At 32.0% G+C, this 26,564-nt stretch overlaps 1 protein-coding gene across 2 annotated transcripts; it reads left to right on the top strand.

Annotated features, from left to right (window-relative positions):
* Positions 1–15,028: 15,028 nt before the first annotated feature.
* On the top strand, positions 15,029–25,006 carry LOC131171856 (leucine-rich repeat receptor protein kinase HPCA1-like). 2 transcript variants are annotated; one of them, XM_058131918.1, is made up of 19 exons: positions 15,029–15,332; positions 15,736–15,856; positions 15,947–16,018; positions 16,526–16,600; positions 16,678–16,749; positions 16,991–17,152; positions 17,244–17,318; positions 18,644–18,715; positions 18,818–18,889; positions 19,012–19,080; positions 19,239–19,313; positions 19,457–19,528; positions 19,657–19,791; positions 19,935–20,419; positions 20,654–20,812; positions 20,895–21,031; positions 22,277–22,496; positions 23,121–23,353; positions 24,244–25,006. In XM_058131918.1, the coding sequence occupies exons 1-19, from the start codon at positions 15,251–15,253 to the stop codon at positions 24,715–24,717; spliced, it is 2,862 nt and encodes a 953-aa protein (XP_057987901.1). In that variant the 5' UTR covers positions 15,029–15,250; the 3' UTR covers positions 24,718–25,006. The 2 variants fall into 2 exon arrangements, with proteins under 2 accessions (XP_057987901.1, XP_057987902.1); XM_058131919.1 differs by lacking the exon at positions 19,012–19,080.
* The last annotated feature ends 1,558 nt before the right edge of the window (positions 25,007–26,564 follow it).

Below are 26,564 nucleotides of genomic sequence, written 5' to 3'. Positions count from 1 at the left end.
AGCTGTGGGAGCACTCCTCCGTGGGCAATCTCTCAAAAAATGCTCTATGGACCCATATCTAAAACATCCACCTGTTAGCAATCTACACTTTCCTCTGGGGTTCTTCCCGCAATGTGTACAAACTGGCATCGGGGTTGATCTCTGTACTATAGGACCCGCAAAATTGCCAATTGATACACCCATCTGACCTCCTCTCCTCGGGGCAAATTGGAACCTCTACCTTTGTTCTCTGCTCTGAATCTGACCCTGAGATCCCCTGGGTCTCTTGCTCTCTGTAGCAGCTGCACTGGACTGGCCAAGTCTGGACCCTCTTTTACGTTGCCTGTCCCTCCTGAACTGTTCATCATTTCTAACTCTCTCTACTGGGGCCCTATATACTGGCTGGGGAGTTGGTGGCATAGCTTCGATGACCTGACGGAGCAATTGAGTCATATGCTCTAGGAAGGCTTCCTGTGTCCTTACTAAAGTACCCAACGATGGTTTTGCTCTACTGCTACTGAGTCCCCGACTAGACGCAGGTGCAGGTGCGTGACTCTCTACCTCTTCCTCTATCAGTTTCGGAGACCCGTGCTCTGATGGATCAGATACCATCGATCCTATAAAACAGACAAGGAACATATCTACATTAGTATCACCTCAACTCTATTTAAAGGCCCATGCATGTGATGCACTCCATCTATTTCTAACTATCTAGGCCTAGGACCGCCTAAACCTTTACTCTGATACCACTAAATGTGACGCCCCTCACTCGTCTACAGTATAGCCGAGCGAGGAGTGCCACATTCGGTGCCAGAGCACCCTATCTTGTTTTATCATGTTCATTGTAAATTTTTAATATCATTTAAAAATAGGTATTTCATATATAGAAATTTTTTTTTATAACAATTTATTTCTGTGGATACCCAGACAGAGCCTCCTCTATTTAATTGGCATCTGGCAGGTTCCACTAGTTACCTGTTAACAATAATTTCATATGTTTAAATGTCATATCATGTCATTTCTACTCATATAATTTCAAGTTCATTCTTTCATTCATCTAGAAATTCATATGCAGAAATTCATAACTTTATTTACAATCCAAAATATGTAATTACAATTTTTATTTACATCACAAACTAGTAATTACATCATAATTATACACAATAAACTAAAATACTATTCTATACATGGACCCTACTAAAATACAAAAGACTGGTGAGGTGACTCTGGACTGTATGTAGATCTAGGCAACTGCGGTCAGAACACTACTGTGGCAGCTGCTGCTGTGGCGGCTGCTGATCTCCAGAACACTACGCGATGGAAAATCCAATACGCTAAGCAATTTGCTTAGTGGTGCATAATCTTAAACCAGAATAACTAAATAATTTAAAATAACAATAATATGTGTAATTCCATAATTCTAGGTCAATGGCATATTTTATAACACTTTGAAATCAATATATTTATCAGGATCTTATCTATGCATATATTTCATTTTTAGTCTCATTAAACTCATATCAGTGAATTTGTCATCAATTCTAAGAAATTTATAAATTTCCTACACTTTGGGAACAGTTAAATTTAACAGTATCTTTTCTGTTCATTTCTTATACAGTCTAAGTCATTAATAACTTTTCTGTACTTTGAAAATAAATTAATTATCAGTATCTTTTCAAGGTATTAATTTCATTCTCTGGCTTTTTAAACTCATATTAGAGTCTTTGGAATCGTATCAGTGTATTTTATGTCATATCAGTGTATTTCATGTCATATCTGTATATTTGTGCTCAAGTAACCTATAACAAACTATAATGCTGGATACACGGGAGTATACAGGTTAGACAGCCATATGTCTACCCTATATACATCTGTCAGGCATGAGGCCTGCTGTCAGGCTTGTAAAGCCAGAAATAAGGTTAGGCACAATGGCCAATGGGTAGGCATATAGCCCGTAGAATAATCATATCAGACATATATTGTCAGTTCATGATTTGCTCTGTAAGCAGTACTGCTATCTGTGGTCCCTAATTGGTATACCAATCGATCCAACTATATATATATAAGCCTAGACATACTTTGGACAAATTAGTACTATTAAGCACTTATAGTTTTATTATTTCATGCTATGTACCATTAAGGGTTCATAACATATTTTTATTTCACTTCATGTGCTACCTATGCTTTATACCATTTCCATGTTATTATAATGGGAACATAGGTCCCAAGCACTTATTTGTATAACTTATGTATTTATCACTCTCATTATTTTATGTCATGTACTATACATATTCATAGTATTGTTATTTCATATATGATGGAAACATAGTTTCCAAGTGTATTTTCCTATGACTTATGTGTTTAGCAAACCATTTAGGTAAATTTATATTTTATGTATCAACTAATTTCATATCACCTTGTAGTGGAAAAGTAGGTTCCACATACCTATTTTATGTAATTTAGTATGTAGTGACTTATTAGGGATAAGTCCTTACTAAAAACAATTTAATTCAAGAACCTTTCTTTAGGTTCAGTTTTACTGTTTTGACTTTACATATCACATTAAGCAATTACACATTATTACTTATTTCTTTAACACATTATTACTTATTTCTTTGAAATGTACATATCACTTTATAGTGAGAAAATAGGTCTCACATATCCTTTCATGTGGTTTAGTGTTTAATGGCTTGTTAGGGTTAAATTCCTACCATAAGATAATTTATCTCATGGACCTTTCTTTGGTTTTAGTTTTTGTGTCTTACTTTTACCTATCTATATGATCAGTTTGTAGCCGCTGTTTGGCTACACTTCCTTCATGGAAGTTGTTCCTCTATGTCTTATCTTTATTTTCCCATTTGAATCATGTCAATTTGATTTTTAGAACTCAAGTTATGGTCAGATAACCATAACTGACTCATTCCCAGATTTTGGTTCCTTAACTAGGTAGCTTTTGAACTTAAATTTTACCTAATTAATGGAACATGTTGTAGTCACTTTTAGGCATAGTGATCTTCATAAAAATTGTTGCCCTATGTCTTATGATCATTAAGAAATTTTTATCACAATTTTTCAAGTTTTATGGAATTATTTATGGTCAATTAACTGACCTGGGTTCATGTACCCTATGCCAACAGGGGCTCAGTTCAGGACAGTGAGCAGGTCACTTTTTGAGATTCTTAAATTCATAATTTGAGAAAGGTTCCTAAAACAAAGTTGTAGCCTTGTTTCTCAGGTGTCTGAAAAGGCATGGCTGATCTCAATTGGATTTTTCTAATGGGAGTTATGACTAAAAGACTGTTCTGGGGTCAAGTGAAGTTTGGTCAGATTGCAGGTTTTGATGCAGTGAATTATTCTAACTGTTTGACCTAGTTCTCTTACTTTCTGGGTTTTGGTAAAAACACCAATTTTGTAGGTCTATGTCTTGTGGACATTTTTCCATTGGTTTCATTACATTTGAGTTCTTGCAGACCAAGTTATGGTCATTTTGCCAAAACTGATCGGGTGAGGTTAGGTCCAGCAGTTTTTGGGTAACCTAATTCTGGGCAGTTTTGTGACCCAACTTGGGCCAGCAATTTGGTTTGGTTTTTGGCATTTCAGTGGTCTTCATAAAAATTGTAGCCCTATATCTAAGCTTTCCAATGGTATCAAATTCAGGTCATTTGGACCAGTGTAGAGGGAGTTATGACCAAATGAACATGTACTGTTCATTTGGTCATTTTCTGGGTTTGGTGCAGGGTAATCCGGATTTGGGCAGTATTTAGGTCAAGTTTTGGACATAATTTAGGCATGGTTTCTTCATAGAAAATGGGCCATTTTGGGTCTAGTTTCACCTCCAATTGGCCTCATGCCAATTGGAGTCACATATTTTCATTTATGGTTCAAAACTCATGCTGGACTCATTGAGTCCCAAAACCTGCAGAAAATAAGCACTCCTAATTTCAATTTCCTCCATCTTTCTTACTTCAATTACCATGCATAGCACTTTTATAAGCAACAATCTCAACTCAACCAAGTCAATTTCAAGCATTTACATAAAGTCCCCACATCATATACATAAACCCTAATTCCAATCACCCAATTTATACAAACTCAACTCTTTTACACTTCTTATTATATCAACTATTCAAACATCCTTATGGAATCATTTTTCATCATTTAAAAATATCAAACCTCACAAGATTCATGGCTGCCGAAATTAGGGTTCTTCAATTCCTTTTTTTTTATTTTCATTTTCATGGAATACTCACTCATCTCATCATTCTTACAAGATTTAAACAAGAGAGGGAGTGGTATTTTTGTACTTACCTTGTGACCCAACTTGCAAACTTCAATTTCTCTTCTTCAAATGAGTATCTAAAGCTTCCTTATGGGGTGGAGAGGATTATTTGTGAAGAGAGCTATGGGTTTTGATGGGTAAATGAAGAGGAAATCAAGCTTTAAGCTTGATAAAAATGGTGGAGAGGGAGAGACCAAGGGAGACGGCAAGGAGAGAGAGAGAAGAGGAAGAAGAAGAAGATGGTTGGTGGGGTTTTGTCTCTTGTGCGTATTTATATATATACATTTATGTGTACTTAAATTTTTTTTTTTTAATTTCATAAGCCCTTTTTTTTTCTTTTGTTTTCTTTTCTCATTTTCCAATTCATTTCATAAATTTTTAATTTATGTTAATTATTTTATTCTCTCAATTTTTAATTTGACATTTAGGTCAAAATTCACCTCTGGGGGGTGAAATGACCAAAATGCCTTTCGGGGTGCATATCGAGTTATTTTTATTATTTTTGTATCAATTAATAAATTTTCTAAATTTTATTTTATTTTCTCTAAATTTTCTTTAACATCTTTAATGTCATTTTTACCTAAATAAACCTTAAAATTGGGTCCCAAAATTATTTCCTATATTTATTAAATTTTTCTTTACATTTATTTCATTAATTTAGGTCTCTTCACTCGACTTACTGAAGAGATCAAGGCAAAAGAAGAAGAGGCCCTAGCGAGAGAGGCTGGTGCTTATGTGAATGCTCATGGTGATCTTCTGGCCGAGCTCTTGAAGCGCTATCTTGAGGAAGACTTCTCCTGGATGGAGAATCTCGTCCTGAAAGTTGAAGATGATAGTGAGGGGGAGCCTGAGAGAGAGGAGAGAGGGAATGATGAAACTGAAAATGTACTTGAAGAGCAGGTTAGGGGAGACCTTCCAGCTGAATGACTTGTATATTTTCTATTTTGAAATGAATTAAGCCTTTTCATGCTCAATTTTCTTGATGAGATCGGAAAACATCAAACCAAGTTGCGTGAGTACTGAATAAAGTTGAATATGAAACCTGAGACTGGTTATTAATCATAAAACATAAGACCACATAGAGAGATCGAAAAACCATTACACATGAACATGAGATTGGACGGTGCCGTGACCGAATATCGACTTAAACTTTGAAACATTTGAAGAATGATTTCATAAAATTGTAAAGATTTGAAAATGACTCGGGCTTATTAGGATCGGAGCCATTATTTAGGGATCGGATAAAACATTAACTTTGTTAAGAAATGTTTGAACAATTCGAGTGAGATACCTGATCACCAAACCATACGCAATTTGGAATTTTGAGGTATTTGAACATAGTGAGATCGAAAAACAATAACATGTAAGATCGGATGGTTCAAAGATCCAATATCGATCCGAACACGTCAAATAAGGATGAAGAGATCGAAAAACAACCTAACTTGAACGTGAGATCGAGTTTTTCCAAAGACAAACCATTGCTGAGTTCAGATAAGTGACCTGTGATCGCGTTAGTAGTTGAGAACGGATAACATTAAGATAGAAAATCCATTCAAGAAAACATTTGAAATTACAACTTCATTACAATTGTATATTAAGTTATGCATTTGAGGGTCGACCAAAATATGGTGTCTACAGTAATTTTTCTAAAAAAAATTTCTACTTTTATATTAAATTTTGATGAGTATGGGACTTTGAGATTCTTAAAAGTTTTAAGGGGTTTAATAGTAATTTTATAAAAAAACTCCAAATTGTTTATTAAAAGGACGATACTAACAGTGAAATACATATTCTCTTACTAAAAAAATATATAAATAGTTATTGTTTCTTGGCCCTGTATTCTTCATTAATTTTATTTTATCATTTTTCTCATCCAACAAATCTACAATCACCAATTTCTATTCTTTAAAATTTATATTATTGGACAATATCATTAAAAGAATGTCTAACATAATTTTCTTATCATTTTTTCATCAATTTAAAATATTAGTAGTTTTTTTCTTGTAATTTCATCACTATTTTGGAATTTTTTTTCTTGCTAAAATGTCTTCATACTCAAGTTGAAAAAAATTTTCTTTCATAATATTAGAAGTTAAACTATGTCATTTATTTTATTTAATCTATAATTTTAATTGAATTTGCTTTTCATAATTTAAAAAAAAAATAGATTTGAGATAAATTGGATAAATTTTTCATATTAGGCCATCAATATATTTTAGATTTAGGAATTCACGATATTAATCATTCATTATATTTTTGAATTAATAGTAGTTCTATTTAATTCTTAGCAAATTAATAATTTTTCTTAAAAATAAAGTTTTTATTTTTTCCATTATATTTATTAAATGTTTTTATTATATAATTATGAAATGATTTTATCAATTAACTATACAGAATTGCCTTCATTAGGTAATTAATCTCTTCAATCTACATCTAAGCAAGTGATTTATTAATAAATTGTACATTTTAATTGAGCCCCACTAAGCTAAATTTCTGGCTCCATCACCGGCAGTGGGGGCAAGGAATGTGGTCAACATGTCTTCATAAATAAGAGAGATTATTAGATTTTCTCAATCCACATATATTATTTCTCATAATCATATATAATTTACTCTTTATATTATAAAAAGAACTCATATTTTTGTGAGAAAGGGAGTACCAATAATGAAACTAGGTCTCTTTTTGAAGGGCCATATTAAAATTCTTTTACAGTTATGAATAATCATTTTTTTTTTAAATTACAATAAAATAATTTGTTGTTTTATAGTTTATTATTATTGCTTTAATTTCTAATTTGCTTTATTAATAGAAATTAACTTTGTAATTTTCTTTATTATTAAAAAAACTAGCTTTTTAATTTTCTTTATTAATTAAAAATAATTTCAAAAGAAATTTATAGAAATTTTAACTTATGATAAAGTTATATCTAAATTAATAGAAAGGTTAAAATTAGTGATTTTAGTTTTATTTGAAGGGTCAAATTTACAATTTTAGATAACATTATATGTTTTAATTATAAATTATAAAAAAAAAAAAAAGGGAATAGTCCCTCTAGCCAACATTAAGTTATACCATTTAGAACACTATTTTTATCTGCACTAAAAATACTATTATCTTCTCATAAATACAACATTAATTTATTGTTTCAATTTAAATAATATATATATATATATATATATATATATATATATATATATATATATATATATATATATATTATAAATTATTAGAGACTAATAGAAAATATAAGAGGGCCAATTAATAAAAAAGTAAAAACTTACAACACCAATTAAAGATTTTTTTTAATAAATACTCAAAGAGACTAGTGAAGATTTTAAGAGATTAATTAATAAAAGATTAAATTTTATTATACCTATTAAAATATTTTTAAAAATGCATGAAGGCCAAGACTTATAATATAGTAGTGCACAACATGTAAAATATTATATATTAATTTTGAAAGGGCCAATAAAACTAATTAAAAATCATTAATCATATTGGTTCCAACAATGAGCAATCAATTGAATGCTAAGTTTGATTAATTACATATGCCTAGCTCCTCACCTGCATGTGCATTTTAATTTGTGAGATATATATAGCTCCTCACCTGCATGTGCATCTATATATATAAAAAGCTGACAGAATTTTTCAAAATATTAACACAACATTATTTTTATAATGTTACTACATAGTATTCTCGATAAAGAGTTTATTTTATTTTATTAATTAATAAATTATTAATTATTTATATTAAATTTAACCATCTTTTTATTTTTTTATGCATTATTATTATCACCATTATTTTTTTTAATTTTTATAATTTAAATGATTTTTTAAAATAATTGATTACCAAAACTCAAGATTTTTGTGATTAAATTTGTTATTTGAAAATTATTATATTACTTTTTCTATATAATAATAATAATAATAATAATAATAATAATAATAATAATATTTTTAATTTAATGATCATATATCTTACAATATACATATATTTTTTCATAAAAATAAAATAAAATTTCATTTAAATAATTATGATAATTGAGAAATTTGTATTAATATTCAATTTCTCATTATTTTTTTGATATTTTTACAGTACAATTAATAAATAATAAATATTATTACTTTAGTTAATATATCATGTTATATTGCTCACACACATATATGGATTGATTTATGTAAAGTAGCAATTTATTTGTAAAACATAATTTATTAAATTTTAATAAATTTTTCTTATTTTTATTAATTAGTTATTCAATTGTTTTAAATTATGATTAAGTTATATATTCTACAGTTATATATATATATATATATATATATATATATATATATATATATATATATATATATATATATATATATTTAAATTATTTAATAAATACCTTTTTAATGGTATAATAAGTAATTATTATTATTAGATAAGTTATAATATGTATATATATTTATTCCATATACTTACACAGTACATAATATAATTTTGTTTTTTTTTTAGTTTTCCTTCAGCATTATTTTCAGTTCATTAATATTATTTTTTATAATATTATTACTGTAACCAAATAAAAAATGTTTGAATATATTATATTTATTTAATATATTATAAGAATATTAAAAATCTTGAAATTTTAAAGTGGTGAAAATGATCATATAATTTAACTATTCTCAAATTATTATATATCTTTAATTAATTTCCTATTATGTTGGTATATTTTTATTATTTTTAATATGAAATTTTCATTAAAAATTTGAGAGATAAAAAATAATACAAATAAAATATGGAATAACAATAACTTTAAAACATTTACTTTCATGTATTAAAATTAATGTATAAAATTAATTTGAGTCTGACTCATAATTTGGATCGTGACATTTTAAATGCTTATAAGCTCAAAATTAGTTAGGTGCTTATAAGTTGATTTTCATAAGCTAAACATCCTCCAAGTCGTGTACCCTTACCCTTGGTCAAGCTATGGAGGGTATATATAATTTACATTAAAAAATAAATATTTATGTAACGCCCTCACTTTAGGTAGTCCGTACATTCTACTGTTTCGATGACTAATGTCTGTTCGGACAGTCAGGATGTCTGGAACTACACTCAAACTAGAGTGAGGAGTCATAAATAACTCAAATAATGATAAGAAAAATTAAGAAAAAACTTAAGCAATGAAATGCACTAAGCTTAAACGAGCCGGAGCTCCAGCGATGGGTGACCTAACGGGAAGCGACTGTGAAGACAGTTAGCAACCCTAGACCCGTGGAAAACCCTGTGAAATAATTTTTGGGACTCCAGTGAAGAGTTATTGAGCCTTAGATAGCAATAGAATGCCAAGAAATTTCTCAGAGAATTTTCTAAATCGGTACAAACAATTTTAACTCGGTAATCAAAACGAAGGGCATTTTCGTCATCTCACCTCCAGAGATGATTTTTGACCAATTTGTCCATTTAAGTGAGTGAAGTTTATGTCCTAAAATATGAACAAATATTACTAAAAATTTAATTAAAAATGAGTAAAAGAAAAAGAAAAGAAAATAAAATAAAATGAAATTAAATTGAATTATTACATAAGCACACCTCATTAAAAAGATTTCTAACCAATCATAAATGGACAACCACATATAAAAAGACATAAAAATCAATGAAATGGACAAAAAGAACTCATCTTCTTCATTTTGGATCACCTTGGTCGAACCACTCTCTCCCTTCCCTCCATTGTTCTTCTTTCTTCTACCTTGCATCACCTTGATTTCTCTCATAAAACCACTTGATTCCTTCATAAAAACTACTCTTTGTACCTTGAATAACCTCTAGGCAGCAAAAAGAAGGAGAAATTAAGAGGTTGTTACAAGCTTAGAAGAGTGATCAACATAAGGTTAGTGCTAACTCTTACATCTCTCTCTTTATTCTATGTTAGGAAGTTAAATTGAATGAGAAATTGAACAAAACATGTAGGAGTATGTATGAATTTCGGCAGCCATGAAAGGGGTTTAGGGTTTGATGATTTTTTATGGAATTAAGTAGTTTACTAATATTGATGATGAGTGTATATGATAAATAAGTTGATTGGTATGTGTTGGATGTAATTGTGATTATGGAAGTTAGGGTTTTGACCTCAATTTGGGAATTTTGTATTGTGACTTGAAATTGATGGTGTTGAGACCAATTGTTGACTAATTGAAGTGCCATGAATGCAATTGAAGTTTGGGAGTTTGGTGGAAAGTGAAAATTGGGAGCGTGTTTTCATGCAGGATTTCTGAACTAATGAGTCTAGCATGCTTAGACAACAATAACTTGAATTGTGTTGCTCCAATTGGTATGAGGCCAATTGGAGATGAAACTAGGGTCAAAATGCCTCATTTTTCATGAAGAGACCATGTCCAAATTCTATCCAAAACTTGACCAAATTACTGTTCCAATCCGGCTGGCCATAACTCCCTCTAGGCAGGTCCAAATGACCTGAATTTTATACCATTGAGAAGCTTAGACATAGTACTACAACTTTTATGAAGAACACAGAGCCCAGAAATGCCTCTAACCAAACCAAATTGCTGGCCCAAAATGGGTCAATAAAACTATTTAGAACCAAATTGTCCAGAAATTCTGGACTTGAACCCATCCGACCAGTTTTGGTAAAAATGCTATAACTTAGTTTACAAAATTGAAAATTCAATGAAACCAATGCTAAAATTTTTATAAGATATAGATCTACAATATTGATGTATTTACCAGAACCCAGAACCCAAGGGAACTAGGCCAAATTGCTAGAACAAGTCAGCTCATCACAATCTGGAATTTGACTAAACCACCACTTGACCCCAGAATAGTGTTTATAGCATATCTCTCACTAGGAAATCCCAAATGGGATGAGTCAAACTGTTCTAGAAACCTAAGAGATAGGGCTTCAACTTCGATTTAGAAACTTTTCTCAACATTTGAGTGTAAGAACCCAAATGACATGATTCAAATGACATGATTCAAAAAGGAAAATAAAGGCAAGACATATTAGAACAACTTCCATGAAGGAAGTGTGGCCAAACAGTGGCCCCATCTTAACCAATTTGCTAGATGAATTTAGGACACCAAATCTGGACCTTGAGAAAGATTCATTAAATGACTTGGCATATGACATGGAATGAACTAAAATAATTTGTTAAACATAAGAATAACATGAATAGGCATGTAGTGGCATGAAAATGCTATGAAAATACAATTAGTACATACTATGAAATTATAAATACTTAATAATTCTATTTTGCCCAAAGTACACCTAGACTTCTTTATATAGCATGGATCGATTGGTATACCAATTAGGGACTACAGATTGCAGTACTGCCCACATGAATGATCATTGACAGACAACATATGTCTAAGATGGTTGTTCTACTAGCTTTATGCCTGCCCGTTGGCTACATTGCCTATTATCATTACTGGCTTTATGCCTGCCCACTGGCCTAGTGCCTGACATGATCGTGGTATACTTGATAGACATACGGATGTCTAACTAGTATACTCCCGTGTATCCAGTCTTTATAGTCTGTCATAGGTTACTTGGACACAGATATATGTAATAAGTCTTAAATTTAAATAATTACAAGAAGAGATTACAGATATGAACAATAAGATTAAAAATGACATAAATGAACAAAGAAGATCCTAATAATTTATTTGCTCCCAAAATTTTATAAAATATGTAAATGACTTAGAAGTTTATGAAATTACACATAGGATAATTATTTTAATTGTCTAGTTATTTTTTCTTTATTTTATGCACCACTAAGCGTTATGCTTAGCGCGTTGGTTTTTCCATCGCGTAGGTACAGGAGAGCAGTAGCAGCAGCAGCATCAGTAGCAGTAGTGCTAGATAAGATTCTAATAAGATCCATTATAGGGTGGTTGTCACCTCAGACTGTTATTTTGGGTAGGGCTCATATGCATGTTTAGATTTTGTATTTTGTCCATTGTATATAAGCAAACGATGTAATTCATTTTGGTGATTGTAAATAAAATTATAAATATTGTACTTGATTTTATACGAATGAAATGAAGTATTGTATTTACTTGAAATGATTTTAAGTATTGTGATGATATGACATGGTTTATGGAAAATGAAATGGATATAATTTGTTTTTAACAGGTAAACAGTGACACCCACCATGCATTAATAAAAGCAGAGGAGATTCTGTCTAGGTCTCCACAAAAAGATAAGATGTGATAAAAAAAAAATTATTACACTTAAGATAATATAATTAAATTAATTTAGTATAAAATAGGATAAGATAGGGTGCTCCGGCACCGAATGTAGCACACCTTGCTCGGCTACACTGTAGACGGGTGAGGGGTGTTACAATTTAGGTATGAGTTTTATTGAATTTGGAGGAGCTTATTTTTTTTTTTATATGGATATATGTGAAAAATTTATTTATAACTAGAATCAAAATTTTTTCATTGCAAGTTCAATTTTATTTTCAATATTCTTTTTTAATTAATAAATATTTTATATGTCTATTTATATTTGAACCTAGCTAGCCAATTCAATTAATTCAATGCCTATAACTATAATTTTATTTTTCAATGAATTGAATATTGATTTTATATTTTTAAAACTTATGAATTTTAGTTTGAGGATTTAATTATTTCAAGAAAAAAATATTTTTAGTAATATAAATTTTAAAATATATATATATATATATATATATATATATATATATATATATATATATATATATATATATATATATTTGTGTTCGAATTATTTAAGAATTAATAAATAAAAAATATATTGTGCTAAGAGAAAAGTTTAAATCACTTTTAGAGAAAATGATTTTATTATTTAAAAAAATAAAATTATTTTTCAAAACATATATACATTCATCTATCAATGATCAATCACCATTATTTGTGGTGAAAATTACAATGGTTAATTTATATATTCGTTAATACATCAGTTATCAGTTGGGATAATAAAAAATTCCTAATTGCACCCAGGCGTATAAATTATTTTATACACCCAATTAATTAAAAATTAAAAAATTATATTTATAGTGGAACCTATCATGTTTTGTACTAGAATTTATAATTATTTTAATAATATGTCAATTATTCATTGAATGAGTGTGCGTGTAAGAAGTTCCCTGGAATAGCAATCAGTGGTAGCTGAAAACAACAATTTTTTATTAATAATTTGTATTTTGAAAATTTAGTAATTTTATAAAATATCTGAATTGTATTTATTTAAAATATAATATATAAAGATTTATAAATACTATTATAAAAATATATATTTTATATTTAATTAATTATTTATATATATATTTTTAAATAATGGATACTCAATATGTAAAATTTAAATTTAATATCAATGTTATTCTTTAAATACAAACACATCACAAATTCAATTATATACTATCAAATCTTGTCTTATCACGGTTCGGTTGGATACCCAAGAATATTTGATTTATTGTCATCCATGGTTATTAGTAACAATCATCGGTGATGATAATTATAATTTATTTTTTTAATATATATATAATGTAATTGTGTGATTATTTATGTATTTTAAATTTACATGCTTGTTATAATAGAATTCCAAATTCAAACATTGTCTTATCATTTTCAGTCTTTTTGAGATTTAATATTATAATTTGAATTTAACACATTAAATATATTAAAATCAAGGTAGACTTATTCAAACTCATCTATAATATTCGAGTTGAGCTAACGCTAAGCTTGCTTTAAGGCTGTGAAAGCTTATGAAAAATGAAAGGGGATGGTCCCCTTTACCCAACATTAAATTTACATGCTTGTTATAATAGAATTCCAAATTCCAACATTGTCTTATCATTTTCAGTCTTTTTGAGATTTAATATTATAATTTGAATTTAACACATTAAATATATTAAAATCAAGGTAGACTTATTCAAACTCATCTATAATATTCGAGTTGAGCTAACGCTAAGCTTGCTTTAAGGCTGTGAAAGCTTATGAAAAATGAAAGGGGATGGTCCCCTTTACCCAACATTAAATTTACATGCTTGTTATAATAGAATTCCAAATTCCAACATTATCTTATCATTTTCAGTCTTTTTGATATTTAATATTATAATTTGAATTTAACACATTAAATATATTAAAATCAATGTAGACTTATTCAAACTCATCTATAATATTCGAGTTGAGCTAACGCTAAGCTTGCTTTAAGGCTGTGAAAGCTTATGAAAAATGAAAGGGGATGGTCCCCTTTACCCAACATTAAATTTACATGCTTGTTATAATAGAATTCCAAATTCCAACATTGTCTTATCATTTTCAGTCTTTTTGAGATTTAATATTATAATTTGAATTTAACACATTAAATATATTAAAATCAAGGTAGACTTATTCAAACTCATCTATAATATTCGAGTTGAGCTAACGCTAAGCTTGCTTTAAGGCTGTGAAAGCTTATGAAAAATGAAAGGGGATGGTCCCCTCTAGCCAACATTAATTTCTGCCATTTGAAACATTATTTTTATCTGCACTGCAAGCTACTATAATCTTCCCATAAAATGACATTGATAATGCGAAATTCAGCATGAACGTTACTTGTGGGGTTCAAGGAGCTGTAAGCCCTCAGCATTGCTTTCAGTTCATTAATATTATTTTTTAGAATATTATTAATGTAACCAAATAAAAAATGTTTGAATATATTATATTTATTTAATATATTATGAGAATATAAAAATCTTGAAATTTAAAGTAGTGAAAATGATTGTATGATTTAACATTCGCCACTTGTTGAACTTTTATCCAAGAGAAACTTCATTTTGGGGTTGAAATTGCAAAACATAGAATATTTCCAGATGTTTTGAACATGTCACAGAGGTATGGCTGCCCTTTTTAAGCAGGAATTGGCACCCAGGTAGTGCTTGTCTAGAATCTGGGTAGTATTGGATGGTCAGATGTACTAGGATTCTGTATTAAGCTTTGGAAACTGAAAGAAAGTAGTGAGGTCTCTACAAATGGATCTAGGAAAACAGATTTTCTTGCTGATTATGTGCCTTCAAGTTTTCCTTATAGCAGCAGTTACAGATCCTCATGACTGTAAGTCACTTTTAACTATCATTTTAACATCCAAACTTATTGGGGTCAACTCCATTTTTGCAATTAATGGGTTCCATCAATTCATTATGGAGAAAGCCAAAATTTTCTATCTTCAAATGCTGCACAGAATAATAGTTTGAGATCACGAAGGAACTTATATGAAGTACATAAAATATGAGCTCATGAATTTGCATGCACAATCCAGAATTAATGGAAAGCCTTGCAGCTACCAAACCTCTTAACCGCGTATTGATAATACCTTGCATGAATTTCAAATCAAGCTCAGTGTAAATATACTTACAAATTCATCAAATTCCTGAGCAACATTTATCTGCCTGCACCCATGTGTTCTGTATTGAGAATTCATTTTAAGTGTTTAACCTATTTCTGATACCTGATGCAGTCGCTGCTCTGTCTGCTGTCAAGAGTAACTGGCAGAACACACCACCCAATTGGATCGGCATTGATCCTTGTGGGGGCATTTGGGACGGAATACAATGCTCCAATTCACGTATCACATCCATGTAACACACTTGTTCTCCTTTTCTCATTCATTAGCCTGATTTCCTCTTTATCAAGTGCTTATGGCTAAACTGAACACTTGCCATTTTAAGAGTATTGTCAGGCATGGGTTTGACGGGAACACTGACAGCAGACATTGGAAATTTACCCAAGCTACAAAATCTGTAGGTTCTCTACTTCTCCTCGCTTTTCTCATCCCCATACATCAATAGGTTCTTGATAATCCACTTAAAAAGTTCTTTCTATTTACACTTCTCCGATGTTCTTTTGCCATTACAATATAATCATAGTAGACTACACAGCTCAGCAGGCTTGACAATGGTAAGAGGAGCAAATATGGACTCCTGTTACCAACTTACCATGGATTCTCACAATCAATCTGCAATAGAAGAGATTTATGCATTGCAATATTTCTATGCGCGTGTATGTACATACCCAGATATGAAATGCTAGAAATATTATGTACAGGTATATGCAAACAAGCACATACTATTTATCACAGCATCCAAGAACCAGCTATTATGCCTTAGAAACCATCAGGTGGAAGAACTCCTAGCATTTTGCAATGAACACCAGTAACACTTGAATAACCCACCAGAGCATGTGAAGCATTTCAAAGATGAATATTTATATGATGATACGATGCCCTGATTATCAGTTTCCACATGTAGGGATTTATCTCAAAATATGGGTTTGAAAGGAACTCTTCCACCAGCAATTGGAAATTTGAAGAACCTTGTATACCTGTAAGAAAATTGTTATTCTTCCAACTTATGGAGGTACAACCTCATGCTTCACTGCCTAATTTTCTTTTTCATGCCAGATCCCTGGTTGGTTGCAGTTTTGTTGGTCCAATTCCCAACACAATAGGATCTCTAACAAAGCTTATCTCATTGTAAGGACTTCTACTATGGTATTCATCTTGCTATTATTTATGGAGGTCACAAAATTGCAGACATGTAATGAGAAGCAATTCTGCCAACTCAAGATGTCTTTTGATTAATTGGAACACAATCTAAAAAATTCTTTTTTTTTTTTCAGATGATCTATGCAAATTCATAGATAAAACTTGAACCTACATTGCACCTGTGGATTTTTCATATTTTTAGAACCCCTCTTTTTTCAATTCTTTGCAGATCTTTAGCTTCTAACAAATTCAATGGCGAAATACCACCTTCTATTGGCAATCTGTTGAATCTGGATTGGCTGGATATAACCGACAATAAGCTCACAGGAACAATTCCAGTCTCTAATGAGACTTCACCTGGTTTGGATTTGCTAGTAAATACAGGACACTTGTATGTAACCAAGTATATTCGGTCATATCTTAATTTTATAGTCCTCTATTTTCTCCAACATAATGATTGGCGACTTGATCATTATTTGCAGTCATCTTGGACAAAATCAGCTCACAGGCACAATTCCACCCAAATTATTCAGCTCAAGCATGACATTGATACATGTGTAAGTTCTACCGATCAGCTATACACAGGATCAAATTGCTAATCTGCATGTAGATAGATGAAAAATACAAATGTGACTATCTCACAATGAATGTGCCATTTTCCTACTTCATAAACAGCCTACAAATGTAAGAAAATAGCAAATTTCACAACTGCTATGTTCTTGAAGATATAGAAACTACATATTTAGTACTCGTTGTCAGATTGCATTTTTTTCTATCCCTTGAACTTCTGTATCAGAAAGGCTTAGGACTGAAGAAGTAGAACTAGAACCAAGTCCTTGGACTGCAAAGCACAGGTGCTTGGATTTCAGTCATTAGCTTCTATTTAATAAGAACATACTAAAGCTAGGGCCACATCTAGATTAAATGAAGGGGCTGCCAGTCCTGGTTGTCCAACTTTAGCCAAAGACATTTTTTATGAGTAAGTCACTTCACAACCTTATATCCCTAACTGTTTAACAAAAGAGGGAAGTGAGAAGCCGCAAGGAATAAGGACAAAAGATAAAGAAGTTGCAATTACTAGGTTCTACATCCTCACAAATTTCAGAAGCATCATCTTAGTAATGAATTATGAAGAAGAATAAAGTTGTGTAAACTTGACCATGAACAAATCTCTAACTGCATAGTAAAAATTTGCCTTCCTGAGCTGCTGGGCTTTATTCTTCTTTCCAGAAGCATCCTCCTATGTGTATCTTCTGCGAAAAAATAATTTATGCCACAGGTCCAAGGTTAGCCTGCAGAAAAGTTTTCTATATTCAGGAGGTTACCTAGCATTCCAACTGAGCTAATTTAAAGCAATGCCCGTCAAAGAGTTACCAAGATTAAACTTCTCAATTCTCATGATTCAGTGTTTACTTTTGCTCGCATTCTTTAAAATAATAATAATAATAATAATAATAATAATTCATGCTTTAGATGGCATAAAACATATTCCAGAGGGAGAGGAGAAGGTTGGAGTTTATGAAATTTAGAAAGAAACATCATGCAGATAAGACCACAATATACGATGTTCTATGATGGCAGGCAAAGTATTACCCTGAAATCTAAAAAACTGAAAATATATAACACTAGTATTTGTAAAGACTAGGTTTATTCTCCTGCAGAGTAAGGCACATTTGGAAATTAATGAGCTAAGCTTTATTTACTTTTCAATACATCCTAACTATCTTTAGTTTGCATTCCTAATCCAGAATAGCCTTCTTCTGAAAAGGAGAAAATTACGGAATTAAGTGAAATAGTGTTAAAGGATGCAAACTTGTTGCTTTATCCATCAGAGGAATAAGGATCATTTAGTTGATGTTTCTTATCTTATGACTTTGAGCAGGCTTTTAGACAGCAATCAACTAAGTGGCAGCATCCCATCCTCCCTAGAACTGGTACGATCATTGGAACTGATGTGAGTACTCCTAATAACATAACTGTTTCAGGTTGTGCCCTTTCTGCACCACAGCTATCAGTAACTTTGAATTTTTTTTTTCTTTTTGTTTTCTGGCAACAGACGCTTGGATAGGAACTCATTAAATGGACCCGTTCTGCTGAACTTCACAGGCCTAACAAATCTGTCCCAGCTGTAAGAACACAAATAGAAGTTTCTACTAAAATAAAAGTTTCTCTGCTAGCTCCTAAGAATTTTAGGTTATCCACTATTGGTTCCATGCTTTCTCAATAATAATTTCAGTTAATTGTTCTCAGATACTTGTCTAACAATAAACTGACTGGCCCCATGCCCGACCTTAGTGGTATGAACCTAGTCACATATGTGTAAGTAGCCCTGTTTCTGCAAGATCATCTGCAAACACTAAATACCTAAAGTGCATTATTATAAAAAAATGAGTTTTGCAGCTCTTTTTATCATATGCCGGAACACTTGTGCGACAATACTAAGCATTTTTATTTATTGACCCATTTTTGTTTTGCAGGGACATGAGCAATAATAGTTTTGATGCATCATCTATTCCACCATGGTTTTCAAGCTTACAATCCTTGACATCATTGTATATTTCTCTTTCCCTCTGCCACACACATAGGCACACAGCCACACACGCTAACTCAATCCAGCATAGCAATATGAGACGGCATACAGAACAATAAGTATAAAATTGTTTACTAATATAATAAGCAAAAATTTTACTGGCAGAATAATGGAGCGCACACAACTTCAAGGCCAAATACCAGACAGTATCTTTAGTGTTGCCCAAATACAATCAGTGTAAGTATCAACGTGTTCTCTAGTAGCACGACATTCCAATCATTGAATCATAAGGAAAGCAACTGAAAAACTGCAAAATTTATCTACATGGTAAACTGAGAGCTGATTAGTATGATTTATGGCAACAGTGTATTGAGCAACAACAAGCTAAATGGCACCTTGGACATTGGCACCAACTATGGCACACAGTTGGAAGTCATTGATTTGCAGAATAATTCCATTACTGAGTTTGCACAAGGTTCAGGATACAGCAAAACACTTATGTAAGTAACATTCTTTGAAATGTTTTGCCTTTTATTCCCAAAACTACCCATAGGAACTTGCTGTTTTATTGGCCTTTGTATGCTAATGTACAGATCATGTATTACAATTATGTCATTTTTGTAATCTATACAATTTTCTTCAGGCTAAAGGGTAATCTATTTTGTGCAACGAGAGGATCAACAGAAAACTACTGCTCACTTCTGCAACAGCCAAAAACTTCATACTCTACACCTCCAAACAATTGTGTCCAACATGACTGCAATTCAAATCAAATTAGCAGTCCCAATTGTAAATGTGCATATCCAATCACAGGAACTATGCACTTCAGATCTACTTCCTTCTCAGACTTGGGAAATGCAAGCTACCACATTTCTCTACAAGCCTTAATGATGGATGCCTTTCAATCTAATCAGTTTCCTGTGGATTCAATTGCTCTAAGTGACCCAATCAAGGATGAGTATGATTACCTAGACTTGAGGATAGAAGTCTTTCCATCTAATAATGACAGTTTTAACAGAACAGGATTTTCTATGATTACATCTCAGCTGAACAACCTAACATTTTTCCAGCGTCCAAGTTCTTTCGGACCATTCTGTTTCACTCTTGATAACAATGATTATTTTTCAGGTAAACTATATTATGCGTGAACTAAACTAGTGTTTGTTCACATAGATTTTACAGTCTCCGAAACATAACAGAATATGCCAATTCTAAGAAACTAGTCTACAGTACTATTAAGATTCAAGAGTTTCGAGTCCAAACAACTGAGATTCAAAACACTCCAAATTCTTGTACACCATAAAATTAGCCCTCAGAAATTTTTGACCATCTAGCTCAATGTAATGCATGAATGCTGTGCAGGACCAAACAAATCATCAAATAAAGGAATCATCATTGGAGCAGCCATTGGTAGTTCTATACTAGTGCTGCTATTACTTGTGGCCGGAATTTATGCATTCAAACAAAGAAGAAAAGCTGATACAGCTACTGAGGCAGCTATCCGTCTAAGAGATCCATTTGGTAATGAAAAACCAAGATTTCCCAACTTTATGATAGGGAACCCCATGAAATTGCTCACTATTCCTTTTTTGTACACATGCAGCATCCTGGGACCGAAATGAAAGTGCTCTAAGCCGTCCACAAATAAATGGAGTGAGATGTTTCACCTTTGAAGAGCTTAAAAAATGCACTAACAATTTTTCAGATGCCAACATTATTGGAATTGGGGGATATGGGAAGGTAAGTTAATATATTGGCATGGATTTTTTTTTTTTTATCTTCCTAATTCTTTCTGGGAAGTAGTAAAAGGGAAACAGATGGTTTACATAGATTAAGACAGGGGCTCACAATTCTGGAGAGGATCTGCAAGGCCTGGTGAGGGAACTATGAGGTCCTTCCCACACATATATTCTTCACTTAGCCAAGGTTTTCAAATGGTTGATTTTCACTTCACTTCTCACTCAAACCCAACAACATAATGGCACAAGATATTTAAATTTTCATAAAAAAAAAAGTTTATAATTAGCAAAATAAGCACCGAAAAAATACATTTTAAAAGCCAAACTAGTTTTTGAGGGTGTAGTTAGTTTACTAAAACATCACCTGCTATTACTTCTTGGATGTATGGCATCTTTTTCAGAACCTTATAAACAATATCAATACTAAGGCACTGCTGATAAATTTGTTTCTGTTCTGTCACGTTAAGGTATGTAGTGGCAGTAGCAACAACACGTTAGGGTAAGTTAAGTAGAACGAATACAGAATACATACATTGCAAGTTCAGTGAAGGCCAAACTGGTGATAGGGAAGGAGTTAGTTTGGATGGAGTGGTACTGTCTCAAAGTAATCACTTTAAATATTCCCAATAAGTTGAAAAGAAAATTTTACCGCACAGCCATACGACCGGCCATGTTATATAGTAGTGAGTGTTGGACACTGAAGTAGTCGTATACGTCTAAGATAAGAGTTGCATAGATGAGAATGTTAAGGTGGATGAGTGGCCATAATAGACTAGATAAAGTCCGTAATGAGAGTATTAGAGAAAAGATAGGAGTGGTGCCAATTGAGGATAAGTTGAGAGAAGAGAGATTGAGGTGGTTTGGTCATGTGAAGCGTAGACATACAAAGGCTCCAGTTAGACAAGTAGAGCACATTAGATTAGAGGATAGAAAAAAAAAGGGGTAAACCTAAATTAACTTGGATGAGAGTAGTACAACATCACCTAGAAGCATTACACATTTCTGAGGATTTAACCCAAAATCATTTAGAGTGGAGAAAGCGAATCCATATAGCCGATCCCAAATTTTTGAGATAAAGACTTAGTTGAGTTGAGGATCAAAATATTTGAGCACTACCACTGTCAGACAGAAGGACTAGTAATCATATTTAAAATGATAGCATGTTTTTCTATTTTTATTTAATATGTTGTTGAGCAAAATTCTTTCTCATCCAATTTTTGGCATCCAATTTGCAATGTGTCCTCAGGTTTATCGAGGAATTCTTACTGGTGGGAAAGTAGTTGCTATAAAGAGAGCTCAACAAGGGTCATTGCAGGGTAATGTTGAGTTCAAAACTGAGATTGAGCTTCTATCAAGGGTTCATCACAAGAATCTAGTCAGCCTAGTGGGTTTCTGTTATGAGCTAGATGAACAGATGCTGGTCTATGAGCATATTTCAAATGGTAATCTAAAGGATAGCATTTCAGGTATCTTCAAAACACCTCTTAAAATGAATATCAGTACTTGTTGAGACTCAGTTTCTGAATTCACAAAAGGTAAATCAAATGGCTATCCTTACTGAATAAGTATCATAATAATCATCAATATAAGAGAATAGTTTTACAACTTAAATCAAACCATGCCTCATGTGCATTAAACCTCAACTACTAATGAGCCTATCAAGCCAACTAGAGTTCTACTCCAGCTTTGCTTAAAATGTTAATGAGCTCCTGTATAAGATAGAGTTGCTTAGTTTGTCAATTGTCACGCAATCAATTGTGAAAGAAGTAGTTTGCAACCCTAGTTAACTCTCTTCAATTTAGGATCTCCTACCATACTGGGGACTTCCTCATTAACCCCTCATTCCTTCCACTACACCAGATCAGAAAACTGCAGACCAGATGAATTTATATTAGGTACGAAACCAATCCCAGTAAAAACAAAATAAAACTGAAAATAAGGCACCTGGCCAGTGACAAATTTTTAAAAGACGTGTTATTCCATGCGCAAAAGGCCACATCAAAATCAAAAGACTCCTTTTATCCGGAGCATTACAAATTTTAATGCAATTCCCAGTTTTTCATTTGACAATCAACTAATGAATTATGCAGGTAAGTCAGGTATCCAGTTAGGTTGGGCAAGGAGACTTCGAATAGCCCTTGACTCAGCCAGAGGTCTCGCTTATTTGCATGAGCTTGCCAACCCACCCATCATCCACAGAGACATTAAGTCAACTAACATTCTATTGGATGATCAATTAACTGCAAAAGTAGCTGACTTTGGTCTATCAAAGCTTTTGGACCGCACTGAGGGTCATGTTAGTACTCAGGTCAAAGGCACAATGGTTAGTACATCATCTTTCCAACAAGTTCTTTTTTTTTTTTTTTTCCTTTTCATTATTCTTAAGGAAGAAAATATGAAAATAGAGAATCAAGGTCCAGATTATTTGAGATATGACTAAATTCTATTTGCTCAAAAAAAAAAAACATCTAATATTATGTAACTATATCAACAACCCTCAATGGGAGAATGAGAAGAATCTCCAACAAGAACAGTTACAAAAATTTAATAAAAGAAGCAAATAAATCCCAAATACATAAAAGATAAAAATATATGTTTTTATTGATGAAAATCCACTGCATTTGTCCAGTGCCCACCCTCCAATTTGCAGAAAAAAAGATATAATAAAAGTTACATTTAATGACATGGGATAGTAATCATTTCACATAGTAATGCATACATAGGAAAGGTTTTTAGAACATTTTTCCAAACTCTTCAGACACTAATGGAGTCTTGGTAACTATTTTATAATAATAGTGTTAGGAATATTAACAAAATAGAACGAGATTTGTGAAAGACAAATATCATTTCTTTTTCACCACTCTGTGGGTAGTTCCGGACCTAACCCTGAGAAGGCACCACAAGAATGCACAATCCTATTTCCAGAAGCCTAAGGGGTTTCCATTATCTAGATGATCATTGCAGAAAAATAACCTGGTATCCTGCAGCAAGGCGCATGAAGGAAGACATTGGCTCAAAGGCAAAGAAAAAAGAAAAACAATGAATAGAATGACAAGATTATCTTGTCAAACAAATCCAACTGCATGTCTTTAAAACATATTAAGAATTGAATATTTTATTAAATCCATGTAGGATAAAGGCCAGAGTTTAATGAAGATTCCAATAAGCAAAATGTGGAATTTCATTGAGAGTAGATTCTCATTATTGGTGCAGGGCTATATGGATCCTGAATATTTCATGACCCAGCAGTTAACTGATAAAAGCGATGTTTATAGTTTTGGAGTGGTAATGTTGGAATTAGTTACTGGCAGAAATCCAATACACCATGGAAGACATATTGTGACAGTGGTCAGGATGGCAATGGATAAGACAAAAGATTTATACAACCTCCATGAGATCCTTGATCCTGCCATTAGCGTGGGCAACACATTGAAAGGTTTAGAAAAGTTTGTAGATCTGGCAATCAGGTGTGTTGAAGAATGGAGAGCCAACAGGCCTGCAATGGGAGAGGTGGTCAAAGAGATAGAGAACATAGCAGAGCAGGCTGGTCTGGACTATGATGTTGAAATGCTATCTACTTCTGCAAGTCATTATGATTCAAACAAAGGAAGTCTCTACCTCCCTGACAACAAAAAGTTCTTTGAGTACAGTGGAAGTTTTCCACATGCTGAGATAGAACTTCAATAATAAGGTGCTTTACATTTGATGTCCTATACTTAGTAGTAATTGGCTGGCACCCCATGTTTACCTTGGATCAAACATGCCAATTTTGTTACAACTTTTTGTGATATCTGTAAAATAGCAGGGCGCTTTGAATTATATTATCATCCTTTGATTTCCCCATAAAGACTTGTCTAAATGTAGATATTTCAGCCATTTGATTATTTCCTTAACCACACACACAAAAATGCTTCTTTGTATGGTAGTCCTTTATAATTTTTATGGCATTCTTGTTAATTGTTCTGAGTGATTTAAAGCCAAGATTTCTTTCAAGACTGCTATCTTATTTTATGATCATTATGTTTCACTGATTTTTGGTTTCTGTAATTTCCTGTCAATTTCACAAAGAAATTATTCAACATTAAGACCTGAAGTGGACTGGAGGTTATTATCAATACTTTTGATCAGTTCTTTGTTACTAGCACCTACTACCTTGTCCATATTCAGGTTTGTGACAAATCCACTATAAATCTGCTCACCAGAAAAATTTTCAGCTCAATAATAGAGGCATTCAGAAACAGTAGTCCAAATTAATCAATTTTCATTCTAACTGCCTAAACTTTTCTTTTTTTTTTTCTTTAAACAAAACGAAAAACTTGCAACGAAGTGGCTTTTCATATGGATAAAAATAACATAAAATTTGTCTTTATTTTTCATAGAAGAAGACATATTGGCTACTTTAATGGATGGAAAAAAATATATATATATCATTTGTTCATTGGTTCAATGGACAAGTCACAAGTAGATTTTTGAACTATCTAATCCTCCTTTTTTTTCTCCATTGAGTATGTCAAACGCAAGACAGGACAACTTTTTGTCTAGTTTGTCTTGTCTCTTGTCCCATATTGTCTGGTCCATTGCATTGCTTGAGCCCTTATATACTCCTGCATGTTGACTGTTTTTCTCACTCTCGTTCTCTCTTTATTTTTGAATCCTAAATCTCAATTCTTTTATGCGATGATGTTTTAAGTTGGTTAAATTTTCAATGAAGGAACAATTTTATTTTCATTTTAGACCAAAAATAAATTCCTAATAAATAAAAACATTTCATAATTTACAAAGAGAGAAAGTGAGAGAAATAGAAGACACAGGGGAGAAGGGAAGGGAGGGAAGGGATGGAGAGTCATGTCTCACTCACGTGACGCATATTTTATTTTCTAATTAAAATAATTCATATGTGCACTTAAATGGAAAATTAAGCAACAGTATGTAATATTTAATCAATCACAACACTTCAAATAACCAGAAAAGTGCTAATAAACTTGATTGTAAATTTTTTATAAGTTTAAACATTCAATTGCACCAGCAAAAAAGGGGGTAGGGAGAAATTCAGGCACTTAATAGAAAATTATAAAAATTTTAGGCACCAAAAGTGCTATTATCTTAAACTCATGCCCTACAAAATGGGTATTCTGATTCTCAACCGAATTCGTTAAGTCCCAAAATTGACTCAGTGGCCATCTTGTTCAAACTTGGTTACTATAGTTTTGTTTCTTGTACATACATTCAAATCTAAATAGATCACTACACCAGACAGTGCAAACTACAGTTTGAAATTGTGGGTATGAAAAGGGCAATAGAAAATAACATGCCACACGATGCATATTCAGTCTGAACAAAAGGAAAACAACGCATGAAATATATCAGAGAACACTAGATTGTTAGAATTCCAGAACTGCCAGCATATTTGAATAATCATGAAATGAAATTAGTGTCCCCAATGCACTTTTACAAGTAAATCATAAACAATAAGAATAAAGTTTCACTCATTTCTCGTTTTAACTTAAGTCATGACCACTCCCTATCAATGTCAA

Source organism: Hevea brasiliensis, chromosome 13, assembly GCF_030052815.1.
Source record: "Hevea brasiliensis isolate MT/VB/25A 57/8 chromosome 13, ASM3005281v1, whole genome shotgun sequence".
NCBI classification, from domain to species: Eukaryota; Viridiplantae; Streptophyta; class Magnoliopsida; order Malpighiales; family Euphorbiaceae; genus Hevea; species Hevea brasiliensis.
Note: the sequence above shows the minus strand (reverse complement) of the source record. Positions and strands in the feature narration are given on the sequence as shown.

Coding starts and splice junctions, on each gene's coding strand:
- LOC131171856 (XM_058131918.1), top strand. CDS start 15,251: ATGGATCTAGGAAAACAGATTTTCTTGCTGATTATGTGCCTTCAAGTT. Junction 16,750..16,990: donor CTAACAAAGCTTATCTCATT/GTAAGGACTTCT, acceptor AATTCTTTGCAG/ATCTTTAGCTTCTAACAAAT. Junction 19,081..19,238: donor ATGAACCTAGTCACATATGT/GTAAGTAGCCCT, acceptor TTTGTTTTGCAG/GGACATGAGCAATAATAGTT.